The 16,996-nt window shown below is 24.4% G+C and overlaps 1 protein-coding gene across 3 annotated transcripts in view; it reads right to left on the bottom strand.

The window, feature by feature from the left end:
• Elk (Eag-like K[+] channel) overlaps window positions 1-16,996 on the bottom strand; it is a 64,460-nt gene that overhangs the window by 41,362 nt on the left and 6,102 nt on the right. For all 3 annotated transcript variants that reach the window (XM_015316991.2, XM_015316993.2, XM_015316990.2), the window contains exon 2: window positions 16,085-16,195. In XM_015316991.2, coding sequence (XP_015172477.1) covers window positions 16,085-16,160 — 76 coding nt within the window. In that variant the 5' untranslated portion in view covers window positions 16,161-16,195. The remainder of the gene's footprint in view (window positions 1-16,084; window positions 16,196-16,996) is intronic.

Below are 16,996 nucleotides of genomic sequence, written 5' to 3' on the forward strand. Positions count from 1 at the left end.
AGTTCTCAATGATTACAAGTTTTATGATGGGAAGAGGTAGTATAGTGGTCTTTAAATCTATTCCTCTATTAGTTACACTGTAATTAACTCTACAGAACACGTAGAAGCTTCTCAAGTAGTTCTACCTATTGCTATATACATATATATATATATTATATAGTTTCATCATGTTTAGAATGGAAATGGCTAATAACGTAAATATTATATAGCAAACACTTAACGCAATGAAGTTTCTCACCAAAATTTAATTAACAATAGAATAACATTTTTTTAAATTTAATCTGATAACAATGCGTTATAAAATAAAAAGAAAAAAAACATTAATTGCAAAGTTCCCGTATAAAATAATAATAATTAATGAATCAAATAAAAAAAAGATTACAACTAAAAAATCTATTTGAAAAAGCTTTTAAAATAATTTTCAAAGTTTTGTCTTATTAAAAACTAAAAATTAAAGTATAATAAAGTAAACACCTTATTATATTTAAATGAACAAAGAAACATTATTAAAGCAAACACAAATTACTAATTATACAAATAATTAGTTACGTAGAACATTAATAACAAGCGATAAACGATAAATCAAATAAAACAAGAGAATACGATTAGGCTATAGAAACTTTTGCAAACACAGCTTTAAAGTTAAGTTTTATCTTGTACAAACTTGAAACTTGCTAATAACGTAAACATTATAGATCAAACCATTAAACACTATAAACTTTCTTTAAAAAGTTTCTCAATTTTGTACATTTATTTTAAACAAATGAAAAAACATAAAAAATATTCTAAAGAATTTCAATAGAATATGAAATCATTGATAAAACATATAAAGTAAAGAAAACTTCTACATAGCCATTTTATTATCAAAGAGTATTAAACGTAATACATGACGAAATATGGAACATCTTCGGCACGATAATGAAGAGTAACCTAGGGTTAGTATTCATACTCAGATGCAGTAGGGTAAGATAACAAAGGGTTGCAATAGAGAGAATCTTCATAGACAATTGAAACGTCTGGTGACTATAGAATGGTATCTGGGACGATTAATAGTCAAGCAGCAGTTGCTTCACGCACTATATATAATATATAGATTCATAGATAATATTACATTAACATTATATTATACATATATACCTATATGAAACTAATAAATGTAACCAAGATATGTGTTTATCCATGTGTAATCATTTCAATTCATATATTCACAAATTAATCAATAATTATGATTCACAATATATATGTATATATCTTCTTAAAACTGAATAACGAATCAGGAAACAAGAAATTAATGTATCAATTACAATATTCTATATACTTCATTATACAGCATAGTCATTCATTATATAATCACCATTTACATTTCCCAATATTACTGTATAATACAGAATACGTATTATTCTTAATGAATCATGATTTGGACGATTCTCTGATTAATTTATAATACTCTAACTAGTATCTTTTGTTTAGTACTTGGAACAATCCAATGCAAGCAAGTTATAGAAATGGTTCGTTCACTTAAACGATGAATAAATGTTTATACAACGAGTCGAATTGTAATATTGCATAAAACCGTGTTTCTCGTTCATGATCTCATGAAATATCTACAAATGATGATAGAAAAAGATATCGTGGGATGAAATATAATAGAAAAGGAGAGAAAATTCCAAAGGCTTAACTCAAGAACACCAATGAAAGGGGAACGTTATTCGGTGTAAACCATGCGTTACGATAAGTGCACACACCATTGGATTATGTTAGCGATATATATATGATCTATATATGATTTGATCTTACCACCAGACTTGAATCTTCTAGTTTCTCAACGTACCTTGAAACGATCTTATATCTGATAGAAACTTACTTTTATCGTACAAATGTTCGAACGTTAGGATTCTTATAGCAAATCCGACACGAGAATATCCATGTGATGGTAAAGCAAAGTATTCAACTAAGAAAAAAATATAATTTTAGCAAACGTTTTCCTACGATTTCTTTTTATTCGTTTATCTTTTTTTTATTACAATTAAAAATATAGATAATCAAAATGGAATATTTATATAAAATTGACGAAAGATTGATTTTTCAATTTGTAGAATATGTTACACGTTGTATGATGAATTTACAAATAATTGTAACATAATTATTTCGTATATAGTTTTAATTTATTAATATACGTATATGTAAAATTATTTTTTATGTAATTTCATATATATAATATATTACTCTTTGTCTATATAAAAGAGAGAGAGAGAGAGAGAGAGAGAGAGAGAAAAAAAATTAAAAAAATATACAACTACAAAAAAAGAAAAAAATAATATCAGCCAATTAACTGTTAAATCTTTCGTGATAAAAACGTTCAAAGTTATATCAACGATCTCACCCAGATAATATTATATAAGAATATGCAAAGATGAGGATTAAAATGAACGTGGCTGAAGTAGACTACCTTGGAGGGGTTGGGATAGGGGTGGAGATTGGGTCAAGAATTTTTTTTTTTTCTCTCACTTTTTTTTTGTGTACATCGAACGACCCATTTTTTTCTCAGGACAATTCTTATCTCTTTCTAATTCGGTTACTCTCACGTGTTATAGGATAGAAATCGATAAAGCTTTGGACTACAGTGAATTTGATGAACTCAAGTGTATACCGAGAAGATACTTACATTACGAGAGTTTCATTAGATTTTACAGTATCTACAAAATAGTAGTAGTAGTAGTAGTAGTAGTAGTAGTAGTATTAGTATCTATTCTACGTTTCGCTTGATTGGACGACTGATGCGACGTATTCTTCGACGTTAAAAGACTTTCTTCGGTGTAAGGATTTTCATGGCAATATTCCTAGAGTATTTTGAGAGAGAGAAAGAGAGAGAGAGAGAGAGAGAATACGAGAAGAAGATGATCTTAAACCAGAGTCTTGATTTGACTCCAATAGATGAAATAGTTTCAATATAGCTTTAAAGTTAGACAGAAATGTTGGGTAAATAGTCAGGCGAATATTGCAAATAACATTTTCAACTAGTTTTCGAAGAAAATTTTAATGGAAAACTAAGATAATCCTGATTGCCTTTTACGTATGAAATGACATGTAATAATAAGAAATATTCAACTTAAATTCAAACTCTATCTTTGAAATCTTCATGTTTCTTGACATACATGTATGTTGGTAGAAAAGATTTCTCACAATGTATATAGATATAGTACATATATATATATCTAATATTAAAAATTCATGTTTACTATAGCAACGATTTAGCGTTGATGGAAGACGTGAGCTGAATAATAATAGTCTATCTCTCTGAGTTCTGACTTCTTTTCTATTTTACGATCTATAAGAAAAGTAGATAAGAAATTTTATCTACGTGTACATATAAAGTATGTACTTAATATTTAAATATCGTCATTTTACAATTATTATCCATATTGAGGATATCATAGAAATTACTTTATTAAGAAAACAAAATAAAATATCAATATTCTTATAATAATATTTGATTTTTCATATCGAAATATATTTCATTTTCAATTATTTTATATTATATTTTATATGATATTATATTATTTATATTTATTTATATTTAGTAATATATAAATAAAATAATATATATTTTCTTTCATTTAATTATTTTATTTTGATCAATAATAAATTCTTTTAAACTATATTATACTTTAATAATTATATGATAATTATATTTGCAAAATAAATTTCTCTTCTAATCGTTTAATTTGAAACTACAGGTAAAATTAAACAGGAGTCATTGATTAGAAAGTTCAAAAATATTCGACCATAACATTGCAAATATGTATTTACAATACGTAGAGAAGACAAAGGCATAAAGCTCAAAGTTTAGAAGGTTTTACATTTAACTTACACGTATAAATGGTTGACAAAACAAAGGTACCGAAACTCTTCCCTAATCTAAAATTAAATGAAAGTTTAACTAACTAATGAAAATTTTCCGTAGAAATTCAATTTGCCAACTGTCAAAAATACGTTTGTCATAGCTAAACTTGAATTAATGTAAATTTCGATTTCATTCGTAGCAAGATTAAAATAAAAAAAAAAAACAAGCAAATAATAATAATAATAGTAATAATAACATCGAATTTCAGAAATACATAATATAATAGATATAAATAACATATGCAATATACATATATTTGCATATGAATTTAAAATGCATGAAAAATAATAAGTAAAATAAAAACTTTATATTTGGTATATCACCTAATGACAAAAACAAATTTCCTACGAGAATCCTATTTCAGTAACTCTTTTTTATTATAAAAATATCCATTTGCATAAAAACATTCTCGCGGTCTATTTATATTATATATATCAAAAAAATACGTAGATTCTATTTTTAAAATAAAATAAAATTATGAGACTTGAAATAAATACATTTTTCTCATTTTCTTTCATTATTTTTTGAATATGTTGTTTCTTTCAACAATTCAATAAAAAAGAAATTTTTTTTTGATAATATATCATAGGGGAAAATATTTACTTCAACATATTGTACATAATATTTTATTTTATTTTTACGAAATTTATTGAAAATAAAAATACGCAAATCGATTAAATTTGTGAGTGACAACGCGAAAAAAAGGTTTCACTTATATTTCTTTTCTTTTTTCATCCTTCCAAAAGAGATCTTATCTTTTGTTAAATATAAACAAACAAGAACAAAAAAAAAATTCATAAAAAATTTCTCTCATAATTTTACACGAATATAAATCGCGTATACGTAAATACGAGTATCTTTATTTTGTTGTTTTTTTTATGTATCAATTTACTACGAAATTTCATTAAATTCTCTAAATTGAATAAATTGATAGACACATTTGTATCTGGATGGTTTCATAGTTATTAGGAAATGCTTCAACTTAATGCTTTCAATTTCTAGAAAGCCTCATCTACTCTCTGGAATATCTAAACTTTAACTTGGAGCAAGGTTTTGCTTGAAACCACGTAGGTAGAAAGCGGTTAATTGGATGGAATCATGATTCAATGAACCATTTAAAGATTATAAATTATCTACCTGCAACTAATATTGAAATTTTGTTTAAAAATCTAAAAAATGAATGAATTACGAAATAAAGATTAAAAGAATTAATCTTAACATAGATAGATTAATAATAATCAATATTATATTATTATATTATTATTTTTATTATCTTAGATTTATTTGCTTATTCTAAAGATTTGTTTGTGGTCCAAAAACGTTTGTAGTAATATATACAAGAGTATAATATTATAGTAAACTATCACATGTCAGTTACGACGAAGGAAATAACCTCCTTCTTACCCTTCCTACATCAACCGGATACCACAACCTGGCATAAAACGCAACACTCGGAAATTATGGTTTTTCCTACTTCATGGGAAAAGCATCTCATATATTCTATTAAACTTCCTATAGCTTTCTACTATTTTATATTAAATTATACTTAACAAGATTGGTTGGATAAATTTTTGAAAAAAGAAATTAAAAAATATATCTAATACACTTCTATGCAAAATGTACGATGACAATTCAAATTTGTATAGAAAATTTTTTTCAATCATTTTTCTTATTAATTTTTAATAAATTGTATGATCTCAAAGATTGTAAAAGATAATTACAATGAAAAATTTTTAATTGTAAGATGAGATATATTTTTTCATTCGAAAATATTCCATGTAAAATCGTTGATATAGAAAAGTTCAAATTTTTCATATCTTTACACGAAAACTAGGATAAAAAATATACGGGGTGAAATATCTCGGAAAATCACTATGGAATAAAATTTTTACAATTTATTGAATATATTATGTATATATATATATATATATATATATAGACTCCTCAAAATTCGATTCAATATGTCGGATATTTTGTAAAAATTATTTTAATTAATACGAATATCATATATTCTCATAGAACAAGACAGTTTAATTTAAATATAATTAAAATTTATCGACTTTAACAATGTTATCTTAAACAACATATTTTTTTAACTAGTTATTGTGATATAAAAAATACAAAAGATATTTGATACAAATGGTAGACAAAAATTCATTAAATATTATACTATTATCATTTATCTCGGATCTTTTCAGGATAATTATTTTTAAGTCATAAAAAATAAGTGTTTGAAGCGATATAATGATGAATCTTAAATCAGACTTATGTTAATGAAAGTTTATAATATTCCGGATCTCCTTGAAGAACCCTTTAAGAGGATTATGGTATATGTACTATCTGTGAGATAATTAACTCAAATAATTAAATATATTATAGAACAAAGTAAACTATGTCAAATAAAATTTCGTCAAGTCTTAAATTATGAAAATTCGTGTCCTCTATTCTCTATGTTAAGATTTCTTATTATAATTTCATATAATTAGATGTAAATATTCTAACTTCAAAATAGATGTAGATTAAATGCTAGTCCTCCATCTTCTCTACGATAAATTATATTTTACGAAAGATATGAATGTTTAGGCAGCTTATAAAATGATAAACGAAATTGTAGATGTAACATTGGTCATCGTTGGAATCAAATAAAGATAATTTATAATCATTTATAATAATATTTGAGTAAAATCACAGATAAACGATATGGAGAACTGATACTATAACGATTCATCGTTACACAATCGATTTCATTGAAAAAAAGAAATTAAAAAAATATTAAGAATTATTATTTTAAATTTCTAACAACAAGGAATAAGTTTCGTAATCAGCACGTGAGTTTTGAAGAGAAACAATGTTAGAAGAAGACAATACTGTCCTTCGTTCTCTTAACCTCTCATGCATTTACAATGTCAACCGTTTACAGTGCTGAGCTAACAAGGAAACGATGCAACGTATCTTCATAGAGACATCCCAACGAGTATTTGAATTGGCTTTTCCAGAATACTTGGTCAGCAAAGACAAGCGAATGTTTGAACAGTCGTCAACCATCCCTTACCCCAGTTGGCTATACGCCAAACACACCCGTAAGAAGAAAGTGAATGCCGCCTAAAATAACCTAAAGCGGTTTCATTTATGAACAAGCTATTATTTCTTTCACACTTATCAAGTTCATGTACCATTAATGTGTAAAATGATTTACCTTCATTTTATTGTTATCGCAACAAGATAATCATCACATTTATTTTCCACATAGAACAACATTTAATTCTGGAAATGTCTGACATTATTTTTTTATTTATTTTAATACATTATAATTTATATATTATTAAATCGTAAAAAATATCAACCTGATTTCTATTATATTTAGGAATATTTGAAACTATTAATATATTTTTGTTTTTCTTTTAAATATATTACTTAGTAAATAAAATTATTTCTATTTGGAATATTAGGAATTTTTATATTTTCTTTTTTTCTATTTGGAATATTTGAAATATTTAAATATATTATTAGATAATAAATAAAATTATTTCTATTCGGAATATTAGGAATTTTTCTATTTTCTGTTTTTTCTATTTGGAATATATATATATATATATATATATATGATTACACATATTTACAAATCAAAGATAAATTCAAATCTAAATTGATATCACATTTATAGTTGTTATACTACATTGATTAGTAATTAAATCAAGGTTTAATTAAATTAATGTTTAATAACTAACAAAAAGAAACTTTTTCATCAAAATTTATAATACAATTATGAAAACAGTTGATCCGAGAAACTAAAGTTTCGAAATCGTTAGAGTTCACACGTTTTGTCTTCGTTTACGACGAGTAAGAAGCTTAAGATTTAATATTCCTCTCTCTCTCTCTCCAGATGTCCTAATCTGAAAATGATCCGGAGATCGTTTAATTGGCTCTGATGGTTCAATTTAACGAACCTAAACGAGATATATAACTACGTACACTTACGGCAAAATTATTTCCTTTCCATCCTATCTATTAATTCTGGACACCTGTATATATATAATATTGTAATATTATTTACGATATATATAAAATAATTTTTTTTTATTGAACAAATTAAAATAATTCCTAACAAGGAGCATCTAAACTACCTTCGTTTTTTTTTCTTTTTTATACGTCAATCAATTAGATTAAATAAAACAAAAAAAAATTTCAATAATTTCTTCTGTAATTTTTTATTTAACATTCGTAAGATAACACCACACGTGACACTAATGAGAAACTTATTTTACTTGAAATAAATATATTTTATTTTAATTGGCATAACTGAAAACGAAGCAAATGTTTGCCAACATATGTCGCTAAGTTGAAACGTAAAAGAATTAAAAATAAAATAAAATAAGAAAAAAAAGAGACAAGAGTTAAAGAAAATAAAGAAGAAGAAGAAAAAAAAAGAGAAATAGTTGGAACCACCACAGAGAGGTAGTAGAGAGAAATAAAAATATATTTTTAAATCTGACTTATATACTAGCTAACGTATTTTCTACAGAATAGTTCGTTACGAATAAGTGACTCGGAATAAGAAAGAAGAAGAAATGAAAATGTTGAATTGTATAGGAAACACGTAGAAAAGAGAGAAAGAGAGAGAGGAAGGATTTCTGCAGAATCTTTGTGAACAGACACTACGATTTATTACAGTTTCTTTAGTAGAACTAAGACTAGAAGATAAAGAAAGAAGAAAGAAAATAAGATTTGATATCGTAGTGTTAAAGAATTAGAAAAAAAAAACAATAATCTTAGGTATCTCAAAAATAATGAACTATATATTGGAAAAAATGAAAAAAAATAAAATAAAGTAACAAAAACATGAGTAAATTTCTTATTTGAAATTATAAATATAAAATTATATAAAATATTTATTATATTATATTTTAAATTAAAATTTAATGTAAATATTAAATAAATTAAATATAAATATTATTATTAATAAAAATAATAGGATAAAAATATAATGAATGAAAATATGTAAAATAATTGATATCTTATTAAAAAAAAAAAAAAATTGATTTATACCACTTCCAAAATAAACAAATCCAAACATATAGACTATGAAAAATTTAATATTATGTATTAATAACAAATTTTGTTTTAAATTCTAAATAATAATATTGGTATTATTATTTACGTTAATTATAATAATTTTAATTAATTAAATAATAATTTTACAAATATAATTATATTTTTATATGACAAATTGTGGAAACTTTTTAAGGTCACTGGTTCCCTAAATTCTTTTTCTCGAAGATAGTCAACAGAAGGGGAGATAAAGATAGTAAAACAGGTATATACAGCTTTTGGGTATTATGATGGTCTAGCATATCCGCATGAATAATAATAACTCGAATAAACGAGAATTCACTTACATGACTACGTTTTGAACCTTCGTCAAGTCTGGTAACCAAGTGCAAACAACGAAAGCAAGTAACCACGAATAAGGACAAAAGGAAAACTCGCTTCGATAAACATTACGAAAGTACATAGAAACACCATTGTAGTTAAGCTTCAAGCAAAGTCACCGTGATTAACCAGACAAACGGAAATAGGATAGTGTAGATGATTTCATTGTGAAGAATCACTAAAAAAAAATACGTCCTTTGTAATTTCTTTTAAATGTCAACTTCACGAAGAATTTTATTTTTTTTTTTTACTACAATCCGTCATTCTAATCTTTAGCATATCTTTTCTATATACAAAGAAACGTATAAAACAAAAGTTATCTTATACTTCAGTTGATAAAATCATAAATTTTATTTAAAAAATATTTCGCGAATGAAATGCATCATAAAAAATAATTATTTATTATAACAAATATATTATTACAATAATTAATTTAAAAAAATTAATTAATAAAATATAAATAAATATAAATGTATAAATTATTAATTAATTAATAAAATTAAAATAATATTTCTAATGTTTAAAAAATATTTATTTATTAATAATTAACGCGTTATTGTGATTGGTTATTATATTACGTAAAAAGTGTAATACATTTCATAATAAATAATCTATTGAACGATGTTTTTTTTAATTAAAATAATAATAATCAATTCAACAAATGTAACATAATTAACAAATAACAAACATAACATTAAAACCGTGAATAATCACTTGTACTATCATATAATTTATTTGCATGCATGCTAAACACGATTATACTCGTGATCGGATAATAATAATGTATTAACCAACACTTTAACTGAAAACATTCATATCTTGAAAAGATGAAAAATATTCTGTGATTTTAATAATCTATATTGGATTTTATATATTCTCTCGATAAAGCCCAATTTTGGAACACCCTGTACATAACGTAAATGTGTATACGTAAATACACATAGCTATGCATGAGCTTTTATGTAAATTTACGTATATGCCTGAAATATGTCCTATGTCATGTTTTATTATTTTTTTCTTTCTAAATCGACAAACTGTACGTCATTTTTTACCCCCATTCTTTTCTCCTTTCTTCTCTTCCAAAAAGATCCGTGTAGTAAATCTTATATAAGGCGTGTTTTAGATAAATCATAAAATATTCTCCAAGGGAAACTCAAACTTAAGTTATCACATTCGATGTCATTTTTCTTTTCTATTTTTTTTTATTTGTTTCCTCTCTTTTGTTTCATCTTTTGTCTTTTTTATCGCGTTCCATTTTTTTTATTTTATATTTTTCTCTTATGAATATTTTTATTTATTTCATACGTCATATTATTTGTATTACTTTATTTATTATTTATCAAGAACACATTATAAATACACAATTAATTCGTTTGATAATATATTCACTTTGTCTTTTCTTTTTTGTTTTATTAATGATTGATATAAAATGTCGAGAAACAATTCTAAGTAAGGTTAAAGATGGAATTTAATAAAATAATCGGCTTTTGAATATGCAACATGCACGTTGAATACCTCTCTGGCATATCGAAGTAGCGTAGAAAAAGTAAATAACACGCGAAGCAATTTATATTACGTAAACATCAAGATAGGCACGTAACATCTGTCGATTATTAGTTTTGACAAAATGTTCCGAGGATTAATGTAATATTTAAAAGACGATTAGGTTGACGTGTAAAAATTTCTAATAGTATTATCATTATTATTATTATACTAATCCAGATGAATTCTTTAAAAATATTCGAATGAATATAAAATGCAAACACGAAATTTAGCCAAGTATAATAATCCTCTTAAAAAAGTGTTTAGAATAATAAAAGTTATAAATGTATATCTTCTATTTTTTTTTTTTAAGTTTTCCTTTGAGAGGGAAAAAAATGAAAACAAAACTCTTGAAGGATCGTTTTAACGATGTCAACGTACTTTTCCCATTAAAAATCGAACGCTTAACTTACCACGAGAAAGATTTTTAAGTTTTTCATCAAACTATACACAACGATTTTAATATTATACTTTAAGTACGAAAAATTGAATTTTTTTATTGCAACTTGAAGATGATAGGAAGAAAAGAAATAATATCCCGATTGCAACAGTATTCGCGTATAGGATACAACTTCTCTGTAATTTAATTAACACGACGAAGACGACAACGAAGAAGAAGATGTCAACGACAATGTTAAAAACAAACGATGATCATCTAGAACTATCTTCGTCGTAATTAGATTCTTCGTAGTTGGTAAAGTCTAGATCGATATCACTATAATTTGATACCAATGAACATTATAGGAAGTTAACTCACTCTTGTTTAATTGGAAAAGAAAAAGAAAAAAACAAAAAAGAAAGAGTAAAGAGGGACACGAATAAACAAAACGAAAAAAATACTCCAATTGATGAGAATTCAATTCGAAAAACATTTCTCAAAATATATTCCATAAAACATTAACTTATTAATTATTATTAATAATTTCTATAATCGAATTTCTATAATGTTTCATATTTATTTATTATGTAACCTATCTTATTAAATAACTAAACGTAAGATGTTTCATTAAAAATTTGTCAAAATTTATTAAGTGTCCTTTCAATAAGTAAAATTTTGTAAAACTTTGATATTAGAGACTACAGAATAATTTTGCTGGAATATGCACAAGCTACTTGCTTCAATAGATAATATAATCGATTTTGAGTATGTATTGCAGTACGATCATCATATGATTTCACAGGAAGGAACATTTAATACCAATTCGTATACGACCTTGTAAAGCTGACGTTTCTCGTACTCAATACACCAAAAGGAATTTATATATACGAAGAATCTGATTGCTAAAATCTAATGATGGTATTACTCTTCTCATACAACCAAATATCATAATATATAATAATTAGATATTAGTAAAATATTGTAGAAATAAAAAAAAACTAATTTCATAACTGACATCATTTATCATCTTTTAAAATTATGAAGCTTGCCACAAACGAAGATTATTAATCAACAATAATTAATATACTTACTTTAATCTTAATTAAAATTTCAAGATTAGTAGATGTAATTATGTTTCTATTATGTTTTTCGTGTTATTAGAACAAACGTTATGTATTATGTATTACGTCTTATGTATTACGATTGTATATCCGATTTAAATGTAACTAATTATTCTCTTTAGTAATTTTTAATGTATTTTTTAATAAAATAAAAAAATTTATTTTTTTTATTTTATTTTTGATCAAACGAGCGATTAGTAAAATATAACATATTACCTCATAAAAGATTTTTAATTGACAAACAGTAATAAATTTAGAAACTCGTATACAAGAATACATACGATAGAAACGTATAATATTGCAGCTGGTACAATTTCAGTATGATTTAATCGAAGAACGTTACTCCCGCGAGTGTGTACAGCTGCAACTTGCATCATTTAATGCCATTCTGAACCTCTGCTAACGCTCAGACTATATCTATATCATGGAAATATTCTATGGACACGTTTCCATGTTCTATGATAATTATTACAACACGTCCACATGTTATTAAAATGATTGATACCATATTTTTGCGAACTAATTTAACATATTTTACGTTATTTATTACGTACAATAATTTTACCAACAATTTAATGCATACTAATTTCTAATAATCGATTATTGATTACATATACAATACATTACGCAATGATAATAAAAATTATATACAATGTCAATTTAAAATAAGATATATAATATTATATTAACGTAATACTTTTTAAATCTATTTGTAATAAATAAAATTATATTAAGTAATCATTTGAATTATTTTTTGGTATTGATAAGTAATACGAATATTTTATGAGAAATACAAGTATAAAAAAGATGATAATTTTATTCGAATAATAATATGTGTCAAAGTAGATTAAAAGATTTCATTTTTATATTAAATACAAGAGAGGAGAATTTTTCAAATGTTTCTTTCGTTAATTAATTAATCAACTCACATTACGTTCTGTAATATTATATATCGCAATTATGTAGTATCGTGAAATTTGTAGGTAGAGAGACAGAGAGAAAGAGAGAGAGTATCATGTTTTATGTGAATAAAAAGAAATTATATATTCATTATTGTACTTAAAATATATAAAATATGTAAGGTGTGATTTAACAATTATTACCATTACAAATATTTCAGTTATTTTATATTTTATTTTATGCATAAGCATTATGACACTTGTAGATAAAAACCAAAAATATATGATCATGAATATGTAATCTACGATAAAACTTTATCCTTTAAAAGGTTTTTTTAACTTTGACCAAAAAAAAAATACGACATTTTATAGTTTGCGTGAATTATCAAACATTTTTTATCGAGATACGAACTAATCATTTTCCAATATTTTTATTCAAATATTTCTTTTAATCAGAATAATATTAATTTATGCAAAGAAAAAAATTTGTTTAAACCAAACCATCTTGAAATCTTTCTCAAAAAAGAAAAAAATATCAGATATGGAAATATCAAAACTTTGTCCTGAATATTTTTTTTTTTTTAATAGAAAATCAACAATAACGGATACGTATATTTGAAGTAATAATAAATATCGGACCGGCTTTGTATTTTGATGAATATTTGAAATATGAGGAAATATTGAATTGGCATCGAAGAAATCTAACATTCAATGTAACTAATGAAAAAGAAAAGAAAAAGCAAATATTGTTTTCTAGTTTGCGCCGTATATCAAATCGCATTTTCATCGCAATTTCATTCTGTAGGTAGACAGTTATCGGACAACACGTAATCCGTGTATCATCGTTGCACGTCCGAATCTGATTCAAAGCCATTGAATTTAGCAAGAGATGACGCGAAATCAATTTCCTAGGTTAAACGATAACAATAACAATTTAATTCGCATCACTCGATTTCGTCAAATGGTTTAATGAGAAATTTTGACCACCTTATGTATGATACTTGACATCAATATTTTATAAAAAAAATAAAAAGCAACAAAAAAGATATAAAGCTATTTAAATCAAATAAATAAATAAATATATTATATTGTTAAACTTAATGAACTTATATAAAAAATAAAGAGATTACGATTAATCGAAAAATGAAAGTAATTATATATTAATATAAAAAAAAAATAAAACAAAGAAAAAGATATAAAATTATTTCAATTTTTTAATTAACCTTTTTCTCTCGATACAATAAAAAATAAAACATTGCTGTCGAAGTACGGTATTATTATATTTAAAACTTTTATTTCGCATGATTGATATTTGGTGGTTCGTAATTTATTAGGATCACGGAAATTAAAAAAAAATGTTACCTTACGGTTAGAAAACTTATAATTATCGAATATGTCATCGAAGAAGTAGGACAAAGTATTTACGATTAATATGAAGAAATGTGGAACAAATTTATTAAAGATATCGTGTAGATCGTTAACTCGATGACTTGCACAAAATAATGGGCAAAAAAAGTAGGATGAAATATTTCCTAAATTTATTTATTTATTAATATTATTTCTATATTTTTTATGTTGATATCAAAATAAATATAATACGCATGAGTTATTTTCTACACATATTGCATTATTTATATTTAATTCAAACAGCGCTAATTATATATATATTTACATTGAAAAATATTTATATTTACTTGCAAATATATAAATAATTTAATGAAAGAAACAAATGCTTATTACTTTTAATAATTATTTATAATTTGTTTTATTAATCAATTACTCGTATCATTCGTTTGATCAAATTATTGTTAAAATATTATATACCATTTTGAACATTATTTATATTTCAAATAAAATTTATTTTACTTCAATTTTCAAAATTCTACCATCTACCTATTCGAAATTTTATGATATATTTGTTTTTTATTTATAATACTCGCGAACATACATGAGTTTACATATTCATTGCAAAACATTTGGATATGTAAATCTATATATATATATATATATATTTGAAATAACATTATATTTACTTTATTTTTTTCTCTACGAAAATAGATTAAACTTTTGTTTTTATTATTTCACCCCCCAGTTCTATTATTTTGAATTTAATATTTATTGTAAATATAGAGATCAATATAAATTCAATAGAGATTACATTCGAACACATTTTTGTGTTGTATTCTCGTTAGAAAATAAAATGGTATTTCATGCTAATAAAATACACTCTAACGAGATTTAAAATCAAACAAGTATATAAACCAAAATTATGTGTATTTGTTAGACTCGTTTTACTATCATCGTTATATTAAAAACCAATTTTTTATTACGACATTCAATCTATAAGTCCAATTAATCTGTCTTTCTGAATTCATTTCAAAGAAATCAAATTATTTTTCTCATTAAAGGTATATTATTTTCCCCGATCCCTTTGAACTTCGATATTTAAAATAAAAAATTGATTATCTCTAGATTTAAATTCGTTAATAATTTAACTGTACTTTACACCAATCAAAGTTAATGAAGGAATAACGTGTTACACAAAAATTACTCCTGTTACAAAGTTTTACATATTGAAGTGTATTACTCTTTGAGAGAAAATAATATACAAATAATAAATGAAAACGAAAAATATACATACATTTATAATGACAATAGATATATTATACACGTGGTCAATCAATAATTGTAATCACACACGTGAAAATATTGTACGTATATTTTTCCCTTGGTAAAAAGAAATGAAATATAATAACAAAAAAAGTATGCAATAATATCTAATAATTAAATGAATTCTTATAAAACTTACGGGTTCCATCGAAACGTGTTGCGATTGTATCGAGGAAAGTATTTTGTGGGGCGAGGAGGCCCTTCCTAACCGGCATCGGGCCCACCCCGCCGCGTGATCTGCGGCACAGATCTGTAAATAAATCCAATCAATTATATATTAATCTTGCTTTTCATCATTTTCATGACAATACAATAAATATATGCATGTACGTGTTCGTATGTACTGCGAAAAATCAAAGTTTAAAATATGATCGATAACTACATTCGATTTGTATCAATTATTTTATTATAAATATTAAACATTTCAAGGAAATAAATGATTGTATTTAATATGATCATATTTTATGATCATATTAATTTGTTCTTTCGTGCTTTAAAAGAATATCGTAAAGAAGAAGAAAAAAAACTTCAGTTTCTTTCAAACAAAAAAGAAAAAAAAGAAAAGAAATATCGATAGCCATAAAATGAAAGAAAACATTCTTTCAATCGTATCACATGTAACTCTCTCCTCCCCTTCTCTTTCAATACTGCAACTTTTTCCTTTGACGTTTTTAATCGAATTTAACTGATGTGAAATACCCCATATATATATATATCTAAAAATATTCAAAAAATAGCGCAATAAATAACATATCTCATGTCAGTACAGTAAAAGCAAATAAAATATAATCACCAATTGATTTAGTCAACTATTTTTACGAGCTGAATCAACACACTTGTCCGTTGAACTTCTGTATATGGTATTGACGTTACTTTGTAAAATTCGTTAATTCGTTAAGTTACTAGTTAAACTTTAAAATAATTATATATCCAACTGTTTAAATATAAAATAAAAAATAAATGAAATAAAATCAAGGGTTTCTACGATATTAAACGAATTATACAATTTAACGCTGTAACATATTCACACACACGTATCCACATATATATC

This window comes from Polistes dominula, unplaced genomic scaffold (genome assembly GCF_049000335.1).
Source record: "Polistes dominula isolate Pdom_NZ unplaced genomic scaffold, Pdom_raw_medaka contig_77, whole genome shotgun sequence".
Classification (NCBI taxonomy): Eukaryota; Metazoa; Arthropoda; class Insecta; order Hymenoptera; family Vespidae; genus Polistes; species Polistes dominula.